At 54.8% G+C, this 23,847-nt stretch overlaps 2 protein-coding genes across 2 annotated transcripts in view; one reads left to right on the top strand and one right to left on the bottom strand.

Moving 5' to 3' along the window:
• LOC132390424 (cation channel sperm-associated protein 1-like) overlaps window positions 1–413 on the bottom strand; it is a 40,636-nt gene extending 40,223 nt beyond the window's left edge. The window contains exon 1 of the mRNA XM_059963033.1: window positions 257–413. Coding sequence (XP_059819016.1) covers window positions 257–413 — 157 coding nt within the window. The remainder of the gene's footprint in view (window positions 1–256) is intronic.
• A 363-nt stretch (window positions 414–776) lies between these two features.
• LOC132390423 (serine/threonine-protein kinase D3-like) overlaps window positions 777–23,847 on the top strand; it is a 63,424-nt gene continuing 40,353 nt past the window's right edge. The window contains exons 1-2 of the mRNA XM_059963032.1: window positions 777–1,315; window positions 19,539–19,680. Coding sequence (XP_059819015.1) covers window positions 1,046–1,315; window positions 19,539–19,680 — 412 coding nt within the window. The 5' untranslated portion in view covers window positions 777–1,045. The remainder of the gene's footprint in view (window positions 1,316–19,538; window positions 19,681–23,847) is intronic.

Here is a 23,847-nt window from a genome sequence, read left to right on the forward strand (position 1 = left end):
GTAACCACTAGGGGAGACACTGAACAACTGCATTTACACACTGTGACCACTAGGGGGACACACCGAGCAACTGCATATACACACTGTGAGCACTAGGGGCGACACTGAACAACTGCATATACAGACTGTGACCACTAGGGGAGACACTGCACAACTGCATATTCAGACTGTGAGCACTGGGGGACACTGCACAACTGCATATACACACTGTGAGCACTAGGTGGGCGTACTAAACAGTTACATGCATATAACATACTGGCAGGCAACGATACGGCGTAATTCAAAATCTCGGGGTCCCATGGGGCGTCGGACTGCCATGGGTACACAGAAGATCTATGAGGCCAGTAATCGGCTTCCTTCAGTTCTGGGAGAGCTTGGTACCACTGGTATCGGATCACCGAGCCTGGGGCCATCCCTCCAACCCGTGAGCTGAGAACGGCCGCCTCGCTGACCTGCCATCTCAGATCGGTTCCGAGCGGCGGACGCCTCCGGTCTCTAATTAGTTAATCTCTCCCGATCCGGGATTGGTTGGTCCCTGCTGACTCCTCTGGGATTGGCTGATTCCTCTGGCCACGGATTGGTTGATCCATAGTCGCTTGGGCGTGATTGCTTAATCGGACCGTGGACTGACTGGTCCGTCCGTCCGGGTAGGTTTCGTCCATCTGACCTTGAATTGGTCCGCCAACTTGACCTTGGATTGGTCCGTCCATCTGACTGTAGATTAGCGGATCTTCCTGACCGTGGATTGGTTGGATCACTGGCAGATCTACCTCAGGCGCTGATTGGCTGCTGCCAATCAACAGCGCTCGCCGTTTCTTGTGTGAGCGCCGCTGGGTTAATAGCGCAGAACTTGCTGAGGGCGGATTCGAGACGAGTTCAGGGAAATTCTGCCGCGGCTTGAAGTAAAAACGGAAGCCTTTCTGCAACGTGACAGCCAAACTTTCCCAGTCCGCTTCTGCCGTTGTATCCGAAGTTCGGGGCTTTGCTCATGGAATAATCCCGGTCCCTCTGCACCCCCCCCCCCCCCTTTTGCTCGTCGCCGGCGATGTCCTCGGAACCTGATCTCCGCAACCCCATGCCTGCTCCGGCCGGGGGTCGGAACTCGCTCCCGGGCATGGGTCGCTCGCCTGCGCCGGAGACCCCCGAGGTCGGGGCCGGCAGCCCCACGTCGCAGAAGGCGAACCGTCCGACGGGGCCCACCGGCCTCCACTTCCTAGTGCAGGTGGGTCTCCACCGGGAGAGCGTGTCCCTGGGGCTGCAGGACGCTTCGGTCAAGAAAGCCAAGGAGTTGGCCCTCACCCTCATCCTCCGGAAGGTAAGGGCCGCGTCTTGCCGGGACTGCGGGGCTCAGGGTGGTTGGAAGGAGGGGCAATTGGATCACGGACCCCCCCGGTGTGCTGCGTTCTGCTCACAGAGCGCCGTCCGCTCTAACGCAGGGAACGCCGTAAACTGGTCAGCAAGATCCCACAAGCGTCCCAATCGCCCCAGGGGAGAAGGGGCGCCCTGCCTTCGTGGGATCTAGACACTTCTGATTGGGCGGCGCTCCCTCATCACCACAACCCCCCCCCACCACTCCTGCGGCGCTCCCTCCCACTCCCGCTGTTTGTCTCCTCGCCGCCCTCCTGTGGCGTTCCGTCTCCCACGCCTGGTGCTCCCCCTCCTCGCCACTCGCACCCGCCTCCCCGCTCAGTGTGTCGCCCCCTCCTCTCTCACGGACAGCTGAGCCCGACTGTCCGCTAAGATCAGCCCCAAAACACTTCCCCCGCCCCGCCCCCCCCCCCCCGAGGGCAAAACAGACCCTGGACCCTTTGTGGGAAGAAAAGCAGACACTCTCTAAGCCCCGGGGGTGGGGGAACATTCCCACCGGAAAAAAAAAGATGTTCTGCCGATTTGTGTGGGATCTTGTTGTGCAAGCGTTGGCCAGTTGCCAGAATGTTGCGTCTTGTCCAGGGTGGGGTGGGGAAACAGGGCTTTATATCTGCGTGAACAGACCGCCTGCGAGACTGGTATCAGGTGAACCGGACAAGAAAATTTGCGTTTGGTCAAATAATTTTTATTTTTGTTCTGAGAAGGTGAAGCCCAGTTTAACCCGTCCCTCAAAATGAAGCCCCCTCCACACCGTCCCTTCACACACTCCCGGGGTCAGACACAGAGTGAAGCTCCCTCCACACCGTCCCTTCACACACACCCAGGGTCAGACACAGAGTGAAGCTCCCTCCGCACCGTCCCATCACACACTCCCGGGGTCAGACACAGAGTGAAACTCCCTCCGCACCGTCCCATCACACACTCCCAGGGTCAGACACAGAGTGAAGCTCCCTCCACATCGTCCCATCACACACTCCTGGGGTCAGACACGGAGTGAAGCTCCCTCCACACCGTCCCATCACACACTCCTGGGGTCAGACACAGAGTGAAGCTCCCTCCGCACCGTCCCATCACACACACCCGGGGTCAGACACAGAGTGAAGCTCCCTCCACACCGTCCCTTCACACACACCCAGGGTCAGACACAGAGTGAAGCTCCCTCCGCACCGTCCCATCACACACTCCCGGGGTCAGACACAGAGTGAAGCTCCCTCCACACCGTCCCTTCACACACTCCCGGGGTCAGACACAGAGTGAAGCTTCCTCCACACCGTCCCATCACACACTCCCGGGGTCAGATACAGAGTGAAGCTCCCTCCGCACCGTCCCATCACACACTCCTGGGGTCAGACACAGAGTGAAGCTCCCTCCGCACCGTCCCATCACACACTCTCCGGGGGTCAGATACTGAGTGAAGCTCCCTCCACACCGTCCCATCACACACTCTCCGGGGGTCAGATACTGAGTGAAGCTCCCTCCACACTGTCCCATCACACACTCTCCGGGGGTCAGATACTGAGTGAAACTTCCTCCACACCGTCCCATCACACACTCCCGGGGTCAGACACAGAGTGAAGCTCCCTCCACACCATCCCATCACACACTCCCGGGGTCAGACACAGAGTGAAGCTCCCTCCACACCGTCCCATCACACACTCTCCGGGGGTCAGATACTGAGTGAAGCTCCCTCCACACCGTCCCATCACACACTCTCCGGGGGTCAGATACTGAGTGAAGCTCCCTCCACACTGTCCCATCACACACTCTCCGGGGGTCAGATACTGAGTGAAGCTCCCTCCACACTGTCCCATCACACACTCCCGGGGTCAGACACAGAGTGAAGCTCCCACCTCACTGTCCCATCACACACTCCCGGGGTCAGACACAGAGTGAAGCTCCCTCCACACCGTCCCATCACACACTCCCGGGGTCAGACACAGAGTGAAGCTCCCACCTCACTGTCCCATCACACACTCCCCGGGGTCAGACACAGAGTGAAGCTCCCTCCACACCGTCCCATCACACTCTCCCGGGGTCAGACACAGAGTGAAGCTCCCACCACACTGTCCCATCACACACTCCCGGGGTCAGACACAGAGTGAAGCTCCCTCCACACCGTCCCATCACACACTCCCGGGGTCAGACACAGAGTGAAGCTCCCACCACACTGTCCCATCACACACTCCCGGGGTCAGACACAGAGTGAAGTTCCCTCCACACCGTCCCATCACACACTCCCCGGGGGTCAGATACTGAGTGAAGCTCCCTCCACAACGTCCCATCACACAATCCCGGGGTCAGACACAGAGTAAAGCTCCCTCCAAACCGTCCCATCACATACTCCCGGGGTCAGACACAGAGTGAAGCTCCCTCCACACCGTCCCATCACATACTCCCGGGGTCAGACACAGAGTGAAGCTCCCTCCACACCGTCCCATCACATACTCCCGGGGTCAGACACAGAGTGAAGCTCCCTCCACACCGTCCCATCAGACACTCCCGGGGTCAGACACAGAGTGAAGCTCCCTCCACACCGTCCCATCGCACACTCCGGGGTCAGACACAGAGTGAAGCTCCCTCCACACCGTCCAACTGCAGGACAGTAACTGGTACACAGGAGGACTCAGTATTCCATGTGTACCCTGTGTGTGAGGGGTTGCGGCTCCCGTTCAGGGGTCTGGCGGGATTGCTGCTCAAGTTCAGCCCCCAGCTGCTAATCCTTGGAGATCCGGTTTGGAGGGAGGGGCGTGATGGGTGAGTCGGGGGTGGGCGGAGCTGCTCGCTGGACTGCACCCGGGCCTGGTCCGGGCAGTGGGCAGCCGGGGTTCTGACTGAACAGACAGCCCAGCTCTTAACCAGTCGCGGTTCAAGCTTGTCGTCGTCTGACTGTACATTTATACAACCCAACACGACAACATTCCTCGGGACTGTTGTGCAACCGTGTATCGCACGCAAAAACAATGCTTTGCCATAAATGGCAAAAGCAACAGACTCACAAAGTGCTGGAAGAACTCAGCAGGTCGGGCAGCCTCTGTGGGCGTGAAAAAGATAGTCGATTTTTTGGGGTCTCCGCTGAGTTCCTCCAGCACCTCTGTGTGCGCAGGTCTGCAGACATTCTGGTGGATAAACACCCCGTAAAACGGGACCGAATCCGAAACGCCCGCAGAGCACCGGGGGTGACGGCCCGAGGGAAGAAGCTGTTCCCCTGGCCTGATGCTCCTGCACCTCCCCTCCTGACGGCAGTGCGCGGGATGGGGATCCCCACCAACGCCTCGCTCCTGGTAAAGGTCATGAATGCGGTGGGGGGGGGGGGGGTGGTCACCATGGATTCTTCTAAAGCGCAAGGGACAGGAACCCAAGCTGCACCACCCCCCCACCCCTTGTTACAGCCTCCTCGTCCACGAACGAAACCACATCCTCTTGTGACCGGAACTGTGCACGCCACTCCAGGTCATAAACTCGAGAGATTCTGCAAGACGCTGAAAATCTGCGGGGACTTCGGGCCCCGTAAATGCCACAGCTAGGGGAGATGGGGGGGGGGGAGAACCCGTAGTCGAGAGGCGCTGCCGTGTCCGGGTTTCCCTGGGAAATGGTCCCACGGCGTCCAGAGTTGCCGGTACCCACAGGTGCAACTGGAGGGGGGGGGGGGTTACGGAGCCGGTGGTCTCCGCTGCGTCTCAGGGGTGCCCTGGGCCAGCGTTGACGATGTTGCAATTTGTAACTATCGGCTGTAAGTCACCGGGGATCGCGGAACAATGGCCGAATCGGGCAGCGTGACGGCCTCACAACGGCAGAGTCCCGGGCTCCGTTCCGCGGTCCCGGCGAAGGGTCTCGACCCGAAACGTTGACTGCTTCTTTCAACCAATGCTGCCGCCCGACCGGCTGAGTTCATCCAGACTTTTTTGTACGTCTCCATTCCGCTGCTGTCCGCTCGTTCTCCCTCCCCACCCCCCGCTCCGGTCCCCTTGCCCCTTCCAGGGGCGCTAGGATGAGTGAAATGCGGGCATACGCCGCGCTGGACACTTGCGGGCTGCCACCCAGCGCACCCTCGGACTGCGGCGGTCGCTGACGTTAAAGTGATGCGTTTCACGTTCGGCCAATACGGCTCGTCTTGGATCTTTTAACCTTTTAACGTTCGAAGCAAATTCAATATCAAAGCGCGTACAGGTCACCATGTGCAACCCCGAGATTAATTTCCCTGCGGGCATTCTCAATAAATCCCGATGGAATCGATGAGAGGCCGCGCCGACAGGGCGAGCAAACAGCCGGCGTACAAAACGAGAGCAAACCGTGCAGGAGAGAAATAAGAATAATGAATGAATAAGCAATAACTATCAAGAAATCAGGTGAAGAGTCCTTGAAAGTGAGTCGATAGGTTGTGGGGACAGTTCAGTGTTGGGGTGAGTGAAGTTATCCCCTCTGGTTCAGGAGCCTGATGGTTGAGGGGTAATAACTGTTCCTGCACCTGGTGGTGTGGGACCTGAGGCTCCTTTACCTCCTTCCTGATGGTTGAGGGGTGATAACTGTTCCTGAACCTGGTGGTGTGGGACCTGATGCTCCTGTACCTCCTTCTTGATGGTTGAGGGGTAATAACTGTTCCTGCACCTGGTGGTGTGGGACCTGAGGCTCCTTTACCTCCTTCCTGATGGTTGAGGGGTGATAACTATTCCTGAACCTGGTGGTGTGGGACCTGAGGCTCCTGTACCCTCTTCCTTATGGTTGAGGGGTGATAACTATTCCTGAACCTGGTGATGTGGGACCTGAGGCTCCTGTACCCTCTTCCTGATGGTTGATGGGTGATAACTGTTCCTGAACCTGGTGGTGTGGGACCTGAGGCTCCTGTACCTCCTTCCTGATGGTTGAGGGGTGATAACTGTTCCTGAACCTGGTGATGTGGGACCTGAGGCTCCTGTACCCTCTTCCTGATGGTTGATGGGTGATAACTGTTCCTGAACCTGGTGGTGTGGGACCTGAGGCTCCTGTACCTCCTTCCTGATGGTTGAGGGGTGATAACTGTTCCTGAACCTGGTGATGTGGGACCTGAGGCTCCTGTACCCTCTTCCTGATGGTTGATGGGTGATAACTGTTCCTGAACCTGGTGGTGTGGGACCTGAGGCTCCTGTACCTCCTTCCTGATGGTTGAGGGGTGGTAACTGTTCCTGACCCTGGTGGTGTGGGACCTGAGGCTCCTGTACCTCCTTCCTGATGGTTGAGGGGTGATAACTATTCCTGAACCTGGTGGTGTGGGACCTGAGGCTCCTGTACCCTCTTCCTTATGGTTGAGGGGTGATAACTATTCCTGAACCTGGTGATGTGGGACCTGAGGCTCCTGTACCCTCTTCCTGATGGTTGATGGGTGATAACTGTTCCTGAACCTGGTGGTGTGGGACCTGAGGCTCCTGTACCTCCTTCCTGATGGTTGAGGGGTGATAACTGTTCCTGAACCTGGTGATGTGGGACCTGAGGCTCCTGTACCCTCTTCCTGATGGTTGATGGGTGATAACTGTTCCTGAACCTGGTGGTGTGGGACCTGAGGCTCCTGTACCTCCTTCCTGATGGTTGAGGGGTGATAACTGTTCCTGAACCTGGTGATGTGGGACCTGAGGCTCCTGTACCCTCTTCCTGATGGTTGATGGGTGATAACTGTTCCTGAACCTGGTGGTGTGGGACCTGAGGCTCCTGTACCTCCTTCCTGATGGTTGAGGGGTGGTAACTGTTCCTGACCCTGGTGGTGTGGGACCTGAGGCTCCTGTACCTCCTTCCTGATGGTTGAGGGGTGATAACTATTCCTGAACCTGGTGGTGTGGGACCTGAGGCTCCTGTACCCTCTTCCTTATGGTTGAGGGGTGATAACTATTCCTGAACCTGGTGATGTGGGACCTGAGGCTCCTGTACCCTCTTCCTGATGGTTGATGGGTGATAACTGTTCCTGAACCTGGTGGTGTGGGACCTGAGGCTCCTGTACCTCCTTCCTGATGGTTGAGGGGTGATAACTGTTCCTGAACCTGGTGATGTGGGACCTGAGGCTCCTGTACCCTCTTCCTGATGGTTGATGGGTGATAACTGTTCCTGAACCTGGTGGTGTGGGACCTGAGGCTCCTGTACCTCCTTCCTGATGGTTGAGGGGTGATAACTGTTCCTGAACCTGGTGATGTGGGACCTGAGGCTCCTGTACCCTCTTCCTGATGGTTGATGGGTGATAACTGTTCCTGAACCTGGTGGTGTGGGACCTGAGGCTCCTGTACCTCCTTCCTGATGGTTGAGGGGTGGTAACTGTTCCTGACCCTGGTGGTGTGGGACCTGAGGCTCCTGTACCTCCTTCCTGATGGTTGAGGGGTGGTAACTGTTCCTGACCCTGGTGGTGTGGGACCTGAGGCTCCTGTACCTCCTTCCTGATGGCAGCAGTGAGAGGAGAACATGGCCTGGGTGGTGGGGCCTCTGCTTTCTGGTGGCAGTGTTTCCCGAAGATGTGCTCAGGGGTGGTGATGTACTGGGCCGTATCCACTACCTTCTGTCGAAATTTCAGTTCAAGGGCGTTGGTGTTTCCGCGCCCAGCCTGTGATGGAGCCGGTCGGTAAACTCCCCACCACCCACCCGGAGTTTTCCCGATGCGGACTCGGTGGTGCCCCCGTGCGGCCACAGCCTGGAACTGCAGCGATCAAAACGGAATGAATGGCCAGAGTGAGGGGGCGGCCTTTTCTTCGCCCCCTTCCCCCGGTGACCACATCCCGCTCCGTGCACGCAGAGCCTCAGGACCCACGCCACCAGGTTCAGGAAGTCGTCACGCTGCCCCACCTAGCGCAAGAATCCAGGGACTGGTCCGCCTCCCGCCGATACCGGGCTCGGGACGGAGCCCCGGACAACAGGAGATGTCCATTCCCCGTTTGGCCCTACGGGTGCAGAAAGGGGTTAAGAAAATTAATTCCCACCAAAACCCCTCCCGCAGGGTGGGGTTCCTCCTACACTGCCCTCCTCACGAGGCTTGGTACCCCCTGCCCTCCTCACCTTCCCCCCCCCCCCCGCTCCCGAGGCATGGAGTCCCGTTCCCCGCCCCTCCCAAGCCCCAGGGACAACCCCAACCACCGTGCCTGCACCTCCCACAGGTACGGGGCCTGGCCGTCTGGCTCCCGTATCGAGGGGGCACCCTCAGAGTCGAGTGCCGGTGGAGACTGGCGTACGGCCTGCTGCGAGCTTAAGGTATAGGAGCAGAATTAGGCCGTTCGGCCCATCGAGTCTGCCCTGCCACTCCATCATGGCTTATTTATTAACCCTCCCAACCCCATCCTCCTGCCTTCTCTGTGCGACCTCTTAACCTTTACGAATCGAGAACCTATCGACCTCCGCGTTAAGCATACACATTGACTTGGCCTCCACGGCCGACGATGGCAATGAATTTCACAGATTTACTACCCCCTGGCTAAAAGAATTCCTTCGCACCTCTGTTTTAAACAGACGTCCGTCCTGTTCTGAGATAGTGCCCTGTCCGCGTCCATTCACTCTACCTCGGCCTTTCCGTTTTTGGTAAACCCGGGGCATTTTACAGACGCTGGGAATTCGGAGCCGCAGAGCGCGGGGGGGGGGGGGGTATCTCGGCTGGTCGGGCAGCATCTACGGAGGGGAATTCTGCAAGCGGCCGAGAAACGGTCTCGACCCGAAATGTCGACTGCCCTTTCCTCTTGCCCGACCTGCTGGGTTCTTCCGCCATCCCGGGTGCGTTATTCTCCAGGCTCGGTAGGTTTCCGCGAGGTCAACCCCCTCCCTCTCTCCCTCACCCCTCCCCCCCCGTTCTGCAAATGAGTGCGGCCACAGAAGCGGAGGGCCAGGAAAAGGTTACATCGCTTTGGTGATGAACTCAGGAAATGAAGCGGTGTCTGACACCGAGTCACACGTAAAAATTTCCACTCGCATCAGAAACACCTTTATCTCGCTCTACCTCTGTCTCTACATCTACCTCCCTCGCTCTCTATACCTCTCTACTCTATCTCTAACCTCTCTCTCTCTATCTATCTCTCTCTCTACCTCTACCTCTCTATCTCTCTCTCTACCTCTATCTCTACCTCTCTCTCTCCACCTCCCTCTCTCTCTACCTCCCTCTCTACCTCTCTATCTCTCTCTACCTCCCTCTGTCTCCACCTCTACCTCCCTCGCTCTCTCTACCTCTCTCTCTACCTCTACCTTCCTTGCTCTCTCTACCTCCCTCTCTCTCTATCTCTACCTCCCTCTCTCTCTACCTCTATCTCTACCCTCTCTCTATCTCTACCTCCCTCTCTATCTCTATCTCCCTCTCTCTCTCTACCTCCCTCTCTCTCTACCTCTACCTCCCTCTGTCTCCACCTCTACCTCCCTCGCTCTCTCTACCTCTACCTTCCTTGCTCTCTCTACCTCCCTCTCTCTCTATCTCTACCTCCCTCTCTCTCTACCTCTATCTCTACCCTCTCTCTCTCTACCCTCTCTATCTCTACCTCCCTCTCTCTCTCTACCTCCCTCTCTCTCTCTACCTCCCTCTCTCTCTCTACCTCCCTCTCTATCTCTCTACCTCCCTCTCTCTCTACCTCCCTCTCTCTCTACCTCCCTCTCTCTCTACCTCCCTCTCTCTCTACCTCCCTCTCTCTCTACCTCCCTCTCTCTCTACCTCCCTCTCTATCTCTACCTCCCTCTCTCTCTCTCTACCTCCCTCTCTCTCTCTCTCTACCTCTCCCTCTCTCTCTCTACCTCCCTCTTTCTCTACCTCCCTCTCTTTCTCTACCTGTCTCTATCTCTACCTCTCCCTCTCTCTCTACCTCCCTCTCTATCTCTACCTCTCTCTCTCTACCTCTCTCTATCTCTACCTCTTTCTCTACCTCTCTCTATCTCTACCTCCTTCTCTCTCTACCTCCCTCTCTATCTCTATCTCCCTCTCTCTCTACCTCCCTCGCTCTCTCTACCTCCCTTTCTCTCTCTACTTCTATCTCTAACCCCTCTTTCTCCACCTTCCTTAATTTCACCCACCCGCCGAATTGCCCCGCCTGCACTCCTCTGTGCTGTCTGATTAGCTCTGCCTGAGAGAAGGGTGGGAAGGGGGGGGGGTGTTGGGTGGGAGAGGGTGAATTTGTGCAAGTGAGAGGCCGGGAATCTCCCCGGCACCCCCCCACCCCCACAACCCCAATACCCCGCCGGATCGGCTGATTCCCGGCTCTGGTTCCCACGAGATCGTGGCCGGAGGTACTTCTCGTGGGCGTTTACGGGAAAATAAAGAAACGCCGTGGAATCTGAGTGGGTGGGGGGGACTTACATAAACAACGACTGGCGGACAATCAATGAACAGAGAGAGGGCAAAGCCGTGAAAATAAATTAACGCTGGGAACGGGAGTTGTGAATCGGTTCGGAGCGGAGTTGAGCGAAGTTGCCCCACGTCGGCTCAGGATCCTGATAGTTGAGGGAGCAATACCTGTTCCCGAACCTGAGGCGCCTGGGCCTCCCCCCTGACTGTGGCCGTGAGAAGGGAGCACGCTGGTGCCGGACGCTGCCTCTTGTGGGTGTGATCAGTGGTGGGGTGAGGGCTTTTCCTGCGATTAACTGGGTCCGTTCTGGGGCATCGGCGTTTCCATGCCGCGTTCCCCGGAGAGGCCTCTCAGAGACGTTGTTGGCGCGCCAGACCTCATGCTTTGTAACTTCAAAACTTTAAAACCAAGTCCGGAATGCGTGATGACGTATGCAATTCACGTCTTTGTACATACCATCCGTAATGAATTATTTAAAGGAAGGAGGATGCTTAATCAAACAAGATTACTCAGATATTACTGAAATATTAAATACCCAGCGTACGCAAGCTTGTAACAAAGTCCGGGGCACTGTTGTACCTTCTTTGTGAGGGGGCCTAGACAGACAGACAGACATACTTTATAGGTCCAGGACCTCCCGCCTCGTGAATCGGAGAGAGTTTTTACAGTCTGACCCGTGACCCCCGACCCCGGCAACTTCTCCAGCAGTAATACAGACAGACAGACATACTTTATTGATCCCTGGGCGGGTGGGGGGGGGGGGGGGTTGGGTTTCCTTACAGCCGCACCAACCAAGAATAGTATAGAAATATATCAATATAAAACCATCAATAATTAAATAATAATAAGTTAATAATACCCAGTGGAAATAAGTCCAGGACCAGCCTATTGCCTCAGGGTGTCTGACACTCCGAGGGAGGAGTTGTAAAGTTTGATGGCCACAGGCAGGAATAACTTCCTGTGACAATAGACAGGAGGTGCAGGAGTAGGCCATTCGGCCCTTCTAACCAGCACCGCCATTCACTGTGATCGTGGCTGATCATCCACAATCAGTACCCCGTTCCTGCCCTCTCCCCATATCCCTTGACCCCGCTATCTATAAGAGCTCTATCTAACTCTCTCCTGAATGCATTCAGAGACTTGGCCTCCACTGCCTTCTGGGGCAGAGCATTCCGCACATCCACAACTCCCTGGGTGAAAAAGTTTTTCCGCATCTCTGTTCTAAATGGCCTACCCCTTATTCTTAAGCTGTGGCCTCAAGTTCTGGACTCACCCCAACATCGGGAACATGTTTCCTGCCTCCAGTGTGTCCAGTCCCTTAATAATCTCATATGTTTCAATCAGATCCCCTCTCATCCTTCTAAATTCCAGTGTACGCTCAGTGTTACATCTCGGTGGAATGAGTCTCTGGCTGAATGTACTCCTGTGCCGAACCAGTACATTATGGAGTGGATGGGAGTCATTGTCCAAGATGGCATGCAACTTGGACAGCATCCTCTTATCAGACACCACCATCAGAGAGTCCAGTTCCACCCCCACAACATCACTGGCCTCACGAATGAGTTTGTTGAGGCATGAGGGATGGATGGGGAGGGGGTGGGAGTGTTTCCCAACCCCAAGCGCCAACTGTTCATTGCCCCTCTCCTCCTCCCCAGCTACTACCCGGCCCGCTGTGTTGTGGCTGCTGTCTCCTCCCCCCCCTCCCCACGGCTCTGTCCTCTCGGTTCATTCCGCTGCCCCAACCCCCATCTCCCCCTGTCCCATCAGTGATAAAACAGCGCCTCTATCTTAAAGATCGGCTCTCTTCTATCGCGTCACTGTCGCAACATGCGGCGATATCGGTCACTATCGGGCCGATAACAGCCCGGTCCGACAATGCCTCTGACGCCAAAAAGGAGCACGGGGAAACAGTCCTCAGCACGCACACGCGAATGGGGCTCGGGCGCCTGAGACTTTGGCACAGGACGCGGAGCGGAAGAGTGAGATTGCAAACCTGGCGGAAACTCTGGGTGTTGGGAACGGCGAGGGGTGCAGAGCGTGGCACCGGCGGTGGCGGCGCGGACACAGCCACCCCCAGCCCGGAGACAGCAGGCAAGGTCACTTGATTCGGAACAATTGGTTTATCGATCTCTGCAGAATGTGCCCCTGGCGCTCCCCGCTCCCTTCCTCTTTCGCAACCATGGTTCCCCTCTCCCTGCCCCCTCCCCACACTCAGCCCAGATCAGAATCAGGCTCATCATATGTCATGAAATTAGTGTTTTGTTTGTTGTGACTGCACTGCCCCGCAATACATTAAGTTATTACAGTACAGTGCAAAAGTCCTAGGCACCCTTTCGCACGCCCGCAGCTCAGGAATGCCGACCCGAACGTCTTTGGAATGTGGGAGGGACCCGGAGGCGGCTCGCTTGGAAGTGGAAATCGGCCCATCCTCTCGTAACTGAAAACGTTCTCTCCGCTCCTCCCTCCGCGGATGTCGACTGACCCGCCGAGTGTTTCCTGCAGTTTTTGACTATTTCCCCCCCCCCCCCCGCCGGTCTCTGCCCCCTCCCCAGTCCCATTCATCCGCCACGCGCTCTGCGAACCGGCGGTGGAGGGAGGGGTGAGAGGGGGAGCGCGGTTACGGGGAGGGGAGGAGTCACCGATCAAGGGGGATGGTTCCTCGAGAGTTGTTGCCCCAGGCGAAGAGGGGGGGTAGGGTGCCCCTCACACCCTCACACTCCGGACCTGTGCCCTGTGGTTGGGGAAAAGACCTTGTGAAGTCAGGAGAGGAGTCACTCACCGCAGGAATTCCCCCCACCCACCAACACCACCCTCTAACTTCGTAGCGGCGGGGTAGATCTGTCTGGCCCGGATGAGTTTCTGAACGGAGGTGACTCTACCTCAGCCACCTCATCCAACCAGAAATGGGGGTGCCGTGGTCATTGGCTCCAGGAAGTGGGGGGGGGGGGTTCACAAGCTCGCGGTGCTGAGGTCAAGAGGGTTGGGGGCAGGTAGGGGTGTTGGTGCCCTGGTTCGGGCCACGGCCGAGGAATCTCAGCGGGACCTCCGCGTCCCCCGCAGGCGAAAGGAATCCGGCATGACCCCGTCGATCCCCCCCCACCCACCCCCTCGTGGAAAACATTTCGGAACGGCGACTGCCCCGCCCGTGACCGCGAGAAACGGCGTGGAGTTGCGGGCACAACTCAGCTCCCCGCGGAAATCAGCCTCCCCACCCACCCCCGAGGACTCTCTCTACACTTGGAAGTGAGTTCATTATGGAGCTTCCCACATGTCACCGTTTACAACCCCGAGGTTAGTTTTCCCGCGGGCGGTCTCAGTGAATCCAACGTCCATCCAAGGCCGCATCAGCAGCGCGGACAACCGACCTGCAAACGGTAACAAACTGCGAGAATAGACATAGATAGATAGAGAGACAGATACAGATAGATAGATAGAGAGACAGATAGATAGATAGAGAGACAGATACAGACAGATAGATAGATAGATAGAGTCAGACAGATAGATAGACTGAGAGGTAGATAGACAGATACAGACAGATAGATAGATAGATAGATAGACAGACAGACAGATTGATTGATAGACAGATAAGCAAGCAATAAAAACATCGAGCATATGAGATGAGGGGGCCTTGAAAGTGAGGCTATAGGCTGTGGGAACATTTCAGTGAAGTTATTCCCCCCTGGTTGATGGTTGAGGGGTAGTAACTGCTCCTGACCCTGGTGGTGCGAGTCCTGAGGCTCCTGTACTTTCTCCCCGATGACAGCAGCGAGAAGGGAGCACGGCCTGGGTGGCGGGGGTCCCCTTCCTGCTCATTGGCAGGGTCGGCTTTGCCCGTGACGGACTGGGCCATGTCCACTACTCATTTGTAGGGTTTTCCGTTCGAGGGCGTCGGCGTTCCCACAGCGGGCTGCGATGTAACCGGTCAACAACCTCTCCGCCACGCATCTATAGAAGTTTGTCAAGCTGGCGCGCTTTCCGCGTAATTGGACCTGCGTGCCGGGCCCAGTCCGGGTTCGCCGAAATCAAGACGCCGAGGTCGTTAACTCAACAAAGCAGCCAGTGTACTCAAAGACCACCCCTTACAACCCTGGACATTCTCCCTTGTCCCCCCTCCCAGCGGGCAAAAGATACAATGCCCCACCCGGGTCAAAGATGGTTTCTACTCCGCTTAATACAAGGAGACGGCCTCCTGATCTCGTCATAAACTTGCACCTTATCGTTCACCTGCCCCCTGTCGCTGTGACGTTTTACACTGGACTCGGTTGTAGTTTTCGCCTCGATGCACCGCGGGGTGATCTGATCTGTATGAACAGAGCCCCTGATGAGCTTTCAGTGCAATCATAAACCAATTTCAATTCCAATATCAGTCAGCAGCGCTCCCGGGCGTGAGTCTGAGTGAGAGGAAAGGACGGGTGGGTGGGGACCGGACCCCATTCCCTCCCACTCAGTCAGAGGCAATGGCCGACCTTGGTGTACGGAGTGGTGTTGTTACCGCGGACGGTCCCCGGACCGCTGCCCACGCTGCGCAGACACGGCACCACGGTCGATGGCTGACTGCCGAACTGTGCGCCGATTTCCCTTGCCCAAGGTCGGACATGCTGAGAGGCGATCTGACCCAGTCAACCGTCCCTTTCACATCAGAACTACACGGGGGAGTCTGCAGGTGCTGGAAATCTGGAACAGCCTAACCCCCTCCGGCCCCTACACCCTCCCCGTCTCTGTAACCCCCTCCGGCCTCTACACCCTCCCCGTCTCTGTCACCTCCGCTAGCCCCTACACCCCTCCCCGTCACTGTCACCCCCCTGGCCCCTACACCCTTCCCCGTCTCTGTCACCCTCCTGGCCCCTACACCCCTCCCTGTCTCTGTCACCCCCCTGGCCCCTACATCCTTCCCCGTCTCTGTCACCCCCTCCGGCCCCATACATCCCTATCCATCTCTGACACCCCCTCCGGCCCCTACACCCCTCCCCGTCTTTGTAACCCCCCTCCGGCCCCTACACCCCTCCCCGTCTTTGTAACCCCCCCTCCGGCCCCTACACCCCTCCCCGTCTTTGTAACCCCCCTCCGGCCCCTACACCCCTCCCCATCTTTGTAACCCCCCTCCGGCCCCTACACCCCTCCCCATCTTTGTAACCCCACTCCGGCCCCTAAACCCCTCCCCATCTCTGTAACCCCCTCCTGCCCCATACATCCCTGTCCATCTCTGTCAACCCCTCCGGCCCCATACATCCCTGTCCATCTCTGTAACCCCCTCCTGCCCCATACATCCCTGTCCATCTCTGTCACCCCCTCCTGCCCCTACACCCCTCTGTAACCCCCTCCGGCCCCTACACCCCTCCCCATCTCTGTAACCCCCTCCGGCCCCTACACCCCTCCCCATCTTTGTAACCCCCCTCCGGCCCCTAAACCCCTCCCCATCTCTGTAACCCCCTCCTGCCCCTGCACTCCTCCCCATCTCTTTAACTCCTTCCAGTCCCTACACCCCTCCCCTTCTCTGTCACCCCCCCCTCCTGTCCCTACACCCTTACCCATCCCTTTAACTCCTTCCAGTCCCTACACCCCTCCCCTTCTCTGTCACCCCCCCCCTCCTGTCCCTACACCCTTACCCATCCCTTTAACTCCTTCCAGTCCCTACACCCCTCCCCTTCTCTGTCACCCCCCCTCCTGTCCCTACACCCTTACCCATCGCTGTAACTCCTTCCAGTCCCTACACCCCTCCCCTTCTCTGTCACCCCCCCCCCTCCTGTCCCTACACCCCTCCCCATCCCTTTAACTCCCTACACCCTCTCTTTTTCTGTAACTCCCTCTGGCCATATATTTTTTTACTGTCAGCCGTAAGATTAAAAAAAAACAATATTTAAAACTCTTCATTTCCCATACACTGTAGGCAATCAGTTAGAACCGGCCCCTCTCCGGTGACCTTCACGCCCTTGAAACCCACTTGCTTTAACCACACGAGCCGTGGCCTGTGATGTTGCTCAACCAACATCAGCCAGGCCGGCTCTGACAATTGTCTGCAGTTCACACCCCCACCTGCTCGCAGGCAGTTTACCAGATGCTCCGTGATCTGTCACAAGTTCACAGAACTACAGTCACCCCCCCCCCCCCCCCAAGTTTCCTGCTGCCTCACTGGACTCTCAGCCCTTGTCCTCTCACCTCGCCTCAACTCACATCCCTCCCCTTCGCCACCCCTACCCCCGCCTCTGTCCCAGCCCTCCCTGAGGGAAGGATCTCACTGGGGTGGAGGGGGGGGGAGGGGACAGGCCTCCCGCCTGCACTTGACCCTCCCCGGGGGACGGTCACGGGTTTCGCTTACATCCCTCGGGCTGGTTGCTGTCGCCCCCGAACTTGTGGCGCAGAGGGTGCAGAGGGAATGGTCGCCCCCTCCTGCCTAGTAGTGAATCGGAGAGAGTTTTTGCAGTCTGACCCGTGACCCCCGACCCCGGCAACTTCTCCAGCAGTAATACAGACAGACAGACAGACATACTTTATTGATCCCGGGGCGGAGAAATTGGGCTTCGTTACAGCCGCACCAACCAAGAACAGTGAAGAAATATAGCAATATAAAACCATAAAAAATTAAATAATAATAAGTTAATCATGCCAAGTAGAAATAAGTCCAGGACCAGCCTATTGGCTCAGGGTGTCTGACACTCCGAGGGAGGAGTTGTAAAGTTTGATGGCCACAGGCAGGAATGACTTCCTATGACGCTCAGTGTTACATCTCGGTGGAATGAGTCTCTGGCTGAATGTACTCCTGTGCCGAACCAGTACATTATGGAGTGGATGGGAGACATTGTCCAAGATGGCATGCAACTTGGACAGCATCCTCTTTTCAGACACCACAGTCAGAGAGTCCAGTTCCACCCCCACAACATCACTGGCCTTACGAATGAGTTTGTTGATTCTGTCGGTGTCTGCTACCCTCAGCTTGCTGCCCCAGCACACAACAGCAAACATGATAACACTGGCCACCACAGCCTTGTAATGAGGGCATCTCTGTGTCCCACACACTGGGAGTCATCGTCTACGGTCCCCGGTCTCCGAGTCCCAAACACCAGGCTGGGACCTCCGTGGCCGTGAGAAAAGTCTCACCTCGGGCCCATCCGGACACAAGCCGGTCCCAGGGCAGGGGGCGAGGTTTTTGAGGTGTTGGAATGATATTCTGAGCTCCTCTTTCTGCCGGGTGGGCTCAACTCCCTCCCGTTGGTGCTGCTCTGGGTGGCTGGATGAGAGAGTGGCGGGGATGATGGACACTGAGATCCGGGACAGTGGGGCAGGGGTCTGCGGGTCAGGGGGCATCGAGGTCCGGGACAGTGGGGCAGGGGTCTGCGGGTCAGAGGGCATCGAGGTCCGGGACAGTGGGGCAGGGGTCTGCGGGTCAGGGGGCATCGAGGTCTGGGACAGTGGGGCAGGGTTCTGCGAGTCAGAGGGCATCGAGTTCCGGGACAGTGGGGCAGGGGTCTGCGGGTCAGAGGGCATAGAGTTCCGGGACAGTGGGGCAGGGGTCTGCGGGTCAGAGGGAATCGAGGTCCGGGACAGTGGGGCAGGGGTCTGCGGGTCAGGGGACATCGAGGTCCGGGACAGTGGGGCAGGGGTCTGCGGGTCAGGGGGCATCGAGGTCCGGGACAGTGGGGCAGGGGTCTGCGGGTCAGAGGGCATCGAGGTCCGGGACAGTGGGGCAGGGGTCTGCAGGTCAGAGGGCATCGAGGTCCGACACAGTGGGGCAGGGGTCTGCAGGTCAGAGGGCATCGAGGTCCGGGACAGTGGGGCAGGGGTCTGCAGGTCAGGGGGCATCGAGGTCCGACACAGTGGGGCAGGGGTCTGCAGGTCAGAGGGCATCGAGGTCCGACACAGTGGGGCAGGGGTCTGCGGGTCAGAGGGCATCGAGGTCTGGGACAGTGGGGCAGGGGACTGCGAGTCAGAGGGCATCGAGGTCCGGGACAGTGGGGCAGGGGTCTGCGGGTCAGGGGGCATCGAGATCCGGGACAGTGGGGCAGGGGTCTGCGGGTCAGGGGGCATCGAGGTCCGGGACAGTGGGGCAGGGGTCTGCGGGTCAGGGGGCATCGAGATCCGGGACAGTGGGACAGTGGGTCAGGGGGCATCAAGGTCCGGAACAGTGAGAAAGGGGTCTGCGGGTCAGGGGGCATCGAGATCCGGGACAGTGGGGCAGGGGTCTGCGGGTCAGAGGACACTGGGCTCAGTTGGAGGATTTCGGGAAGTATTTAAGGAAGAGATTTCCTAAATACCCCTTTTTGGAAAGGCGGGAATTCAGAGTTGTACATGCGACTGGAAATGGAGGCGGGTAGGGTGGCTTGTGAACTGTACTGTGAAAGGAGGGGGTTACAGAGACGGGGAGGGGCGTAGGGGCCGGAGGGGGTTACAGAGACAGGGAGGGGTGTAGGGGCCAGAGGGGGTTACAGAGACAGGGAGGGGTGTAGGGTCCAGAGGGGGTTACAGAGACGGAGAGGGGTGTAGGGTCCAGAGGGGGTTACAGAGATGGGGAGGGGCGTAGGGGCCGGAGGGGGTTACAGAGACAGGGAGGGGTGTAGGGGCTGGAGGGGGTTACAGAGACAGGGAGGGGTGTAGGGTCCAGAGGGGGTTACAGAGATGGGGAGGGGTGTAGGGTCCGGAGGGGGTTACAGAGATGGCGAGTGAGTTACAGAGACGGGGAGGGATGTAGGGGTATGTGGACAGGAGAATATGGGGCTGGTCCTATCCCGTGAGGTGAGGGGAGGGGAAGGGCGGGTCCGGAAGTGTGTGGGGTGTGGTGGTAGGCAGAAGCTGAATACGGAGCCGCGGGAGAAGAGTAGGGGTGGGGGGGGGGAATCAGCCCTGGGGTAAGGTGGGGGTTTGTCTACTCTCTGGCGGGGGTGCTAAACACTCTCTGTCTCCCTCCCCACCCCGCAGTTCCCGGACGCCACCTTCTACCAGCTAACCGCCGGGCAGCTGCTACTCTTCCGCCATGAGCTGGAATCCGAGAACATCCTGCGGAGGCTCAGGTCCTCCGACATCATCCGGCAGGGAGACCTGATTGAGGTGGTCCTGGCAGGTGAGCGTCTGTCCCCCGACACCACCCCCCCCCCGCCCAGCTTCCGATCCTCATACCCCACGGCTTGCTGCGGCAGCCGCTCACCCCACGACCGCAAGAAACTACGGTGAAGAACGGTACAGGCCCTTCGGCCCGAACTGCTGTACCTGCCCTACTTTTTCCTTATTTTTTTTGCTCAGCGTAACAAAGCTTCCAACTTCCAGATACATTTCCAGTTCTTTCCCTCACAGATATCGGCTCTCAGAACACTTCCATCCAAATACAGACATCGCCCCCACATCCTATACAAAAGCCCTTATTAATACAGCAGACAGCTTCACATCTACACACTGCAGAAAAGGTTGCCGTGTTTTATGAAAACTATTTTGTTTTTGAGTGTACCAGACATGTCAAAAAGTGCAAAGGATTATAAATACTTCAAATACTCCTAACCTACAGGTTTTAGTTTTTACCTCTCTTTTAGCAAGAGGAGCAATCTTGCTTAAATGGAAGGAGTCAACCCCTCCTACACATCTCCAATGGCTACGTGATATTATGTCGTATTTAAATTTAGAAAAGATCTGCTGCTCAGTCTTAAATTCAAAACAATCTTTTTATAATATCTGGGGACCTTTCCTAAATTACTTTTCCAATTTATAAAGTTTAACAGTGCACAGACTGTTATGTATATTTTTATCTTCTCTTCTTAAGCGAATATATATTTTTTTCTAATTGTCCATTGTCATCCATCAGCTTTTTTCTTTGGTAGTTGGTAGGGGGTTGACTTTTTTTTATATAAAATTTATTTTAATGATGTATGACCTATTTTAATTTTTTGATTATGGAGTGGTATACCTTTATGTGTTATGCTATACCATTTTGATCAATTTTATTACAATATATGAATGTACACAAGTTATGTTGCGATTAATCTGTGTTGCACTCTGTAAATCTTGTTATTTTTTTCTTCTGAATAAAAATATTGTAAAAAGAAAAGAAAAAAATGCCCAAAGGAAAGTACTCCATGATTAATTTATGCCATCTAAAAAGCCCAGGGGCCTTATTGGATATCCAACAAAGTAAAATGTTCTTCTTCGCACAAGAAGTCAGGGTGTTAAAAAGTTTTCATTTTCAATCTTTTTTTATTGATTTAAAAAAATAAGAATAAATACAAATCAGAGAAGTTATATCAGATACATATTTCAATAAAAGTACAAACAAAGTAAGGAATATAGACTGTCAAAATCATATATAGTATAGAATTGAGCTCATATATAAAAGGAACCACAACTCCTCTTAACAATTCATTAAAAAAAGAATCAAAATTTCTACTGTTAAGAAGAAAAAACCCACTAAACTAACCTAAAACAAACAAAAAAGACTGGGCAGTCCACTTGAGGATATAATTACAAAAAAAAAGGGGGAAATCCTTCTGGTCAAATCTGAAACATCACGGAGAAGAAGAAAAAAAATTACCTAGAAAAGTAAAAAAAAAATGAGAAAATTTAAATCATATGAAAATCTTGAATGAAAGGTGGCCTGGTTTGCTCAAATTTGAACGATATACCGAACGTCCGACTTCTACTTTTCTCCAAGCTTAAACATGACATAATGGAGGAGAGCTGGAAAAAAAAAGTTTTTTCCGACGTGCATTAACGACACGACTGTTGGATAAGCCTAAGAGAAAAGACACTGGGTCCAGTTCAAGCTCCATCTTCAGAATCTTTTCCATCTCACCCAAAAGTATCACTCCAGTATGCCTGAAGTTTAGGACAGGCTCAGAGACAGTGGGTGTAAGTTCCAGTATTTACTTTACATTTAGAACACGCATTGGAGAAACCCCCGTCTTAATTTCGAGAGACGATCTGTAGTCAGATGGGTTCTGTGCAGAATTTTGAGTTGCAATGCTTTAGTTCTATTACAAACTGAAATTTTCTTTGCGTTATCGCAGATGTCTTCCCATGTTTCTGCTGTAATTTCTACTCCCAGCTCTTCCTCCCAGACCCTTCCCAGCTGCTCAGCCTCTCCACAGGAACATTCCCTCAGGATGCCGTAAAAAGTACTGATGGAGACTTCACTCTTAGAATGAAACACCCTCTTTTCTGTGTCAGAAATCAGCTAACAATAATGTTTTTTTCTGTATATAATCTGTATATTTCTGTATATTGGTAAGGCCGAATTTGGAGTATTGTGTACAGTACTGGTCTCCGAATTATAGGAAAGATGTCAACAAAATAGAGAGAGTACAGAGGAGATTTACTAGAATGTTACCTGGGTTTCAGCACCTAAGTTACAGAGAAAGGTTGAACAAGTTAGGTCTTTATTCTTTGGAGCGTAGAAGGTTGAGGGGGGGGGGGACTTGATAGAGGTATTTAAAATTATGAGGGGGTTAGATAGAGTTGACGTGGATAGGCTTTTTCCCATTGAGAGTAGGGGAGATTCAAACAAGAGGACATGAGTTGAGAGTTAAGGGGCAAAAGTTTAGGGGTAACACGAGGGGGAACTTCTTTACTCAGTGAGTGGTAGCTGTGTGGAATGAGCTTCCAGTAGAAGTGATAGAGGCAGGCTCGGTATTGTCATTTAAAGTAAAATTGGATTGGTATATGGACAGGAAAGGAATGGAGGGTTGTGGGCTGAGTGCAGGTCGGTGGGACTAGGTGAGAGTAAGTGTTCAGCACGGACTAGAAGGGCCGAGGTGGCCTGTTCCTGTGTTGTTATTGTTATATGGTTATATGGTTAATCTCTTATCTGGAAGAAATAAAAAAGATGCTTGTTGGGTTATGTTAAGTTTCTGTAGTATTTAACTAAAAGGCATCATCGTTCCTTCATCAAACAAATCTCCTAGATGGAAAATATCCTTTTAGAAATGCAAAGTTTAAATCCAGAATCCATTATACAGGCTGAAAATCTGGACCGCCGGTTATTGGAGTGAAGGGTGATATTTTCGAGGCATTGTCCTCAATTTGTCACACCGCCCCCCAGGCCCCGACTGTATTAATTGTTATCGGATTGCGACAGCATTCCTTAACTAGTTCCATCTTATTGAGGAAAAGCAAATTAATAAGAGGGCATTTTGCTTGTGAGGCTTCAACGTCCAGCCAAATTGAGCAGCATTTGCAAAAACCCAGTCAAACACATAAGATAAAAAGGAATTTAACTGACATTTTTTGATGTCTGGAAAATCCAGACCCCCGAGACTACCAGGAAGCTGTAACTTAGACAGTTTAATACAGGGTCTTTTTTTTTCTTCTGTTCCGGATGAAAGAAACAAACCAGCCATTTTTAAAAAGTATTTGTTGAGTAAAAATGACTGGAATCACTCGTATTGGGCAGAGCAGACGAGGGAGAGTGTGATCATTTTGGGGGAGGATATTCGGCCAGGCCAGGAAACGGGAAGAGCGCTCCATCGCTCAAGATCCTGTCTGATTTTGTCAAATAACCGTGTAAAGTTAGCTTTGAACAATTGATCAAACGTAGGCGTGATAAATATGCCTACACAAACAAAACCTGTCTGCGACCATCGAGAGGGGGAAACACCCTGAGTGTCAGGTACCAGCTGCGGATACCCCGGGGCATAGCCTCGGATTCAGTAGAGTCGATTTTATAACCCGAAAAGGCGCTAAATGAGTTGATGCATTGTATAAGGTGGTGCACTGACACAGCAGGGTTCGATAAGAAAATTAGAACACCATCTGCGAACATCATAATCTTACGTGACTTTAAGCCAATGTCTGGAGCAGATGTTTTGGGGGTCTCGCCAAATAGCCTCAGCCAATGGCTCGATCACTCGTGTGAAAAGTAGAGGTGATAAAGGGCAGCCCCTCAGAATAGACAATAGACAGTAGGTGCAGGAGTAGGCCATTCGGCCCTTCTAGCCAGCACTGCCATTCACTGTGATCGTGGCTGATCATCCACAATCAGTAACCCGTTCCTGCCCTCTCCCCGTATCTCTTGACTCCACTATCTATAAGAGCTCTATCTAACTCTCTCTTGAATGCATCCAGAGACTTGGCCTCCACTGCCTTCTGGGGCAGAGCATTCCACAGATCCACCACTCTCTGGGTGAAAAAGTTTTTCAGCATCTCTGTTCTAAATGGCCTACCCCTTATTCTTAAACTGTGGCCTCTAGTTCTGGACTCGCCCATCAGCGGGAACATGCTTCCTGCCTCCAGCGTGTCCAATCCCTTA

This window comes from Hypanus sabinus, unplaced genomic scaffold (assembly GCF_030144855.1).
Source record: "Hypanus sabinus isolate sHypSab1 unplaced genomic scaffold, sHypSab1.hap1 scaffold_890, whole genome shotgun sequence".
NCBI lineage: Eukaryota > Metazoa > Chordata > Chondrichthyes > Myliobatiformes > Dasyatidae > Hypanus > Hypanus sabinus.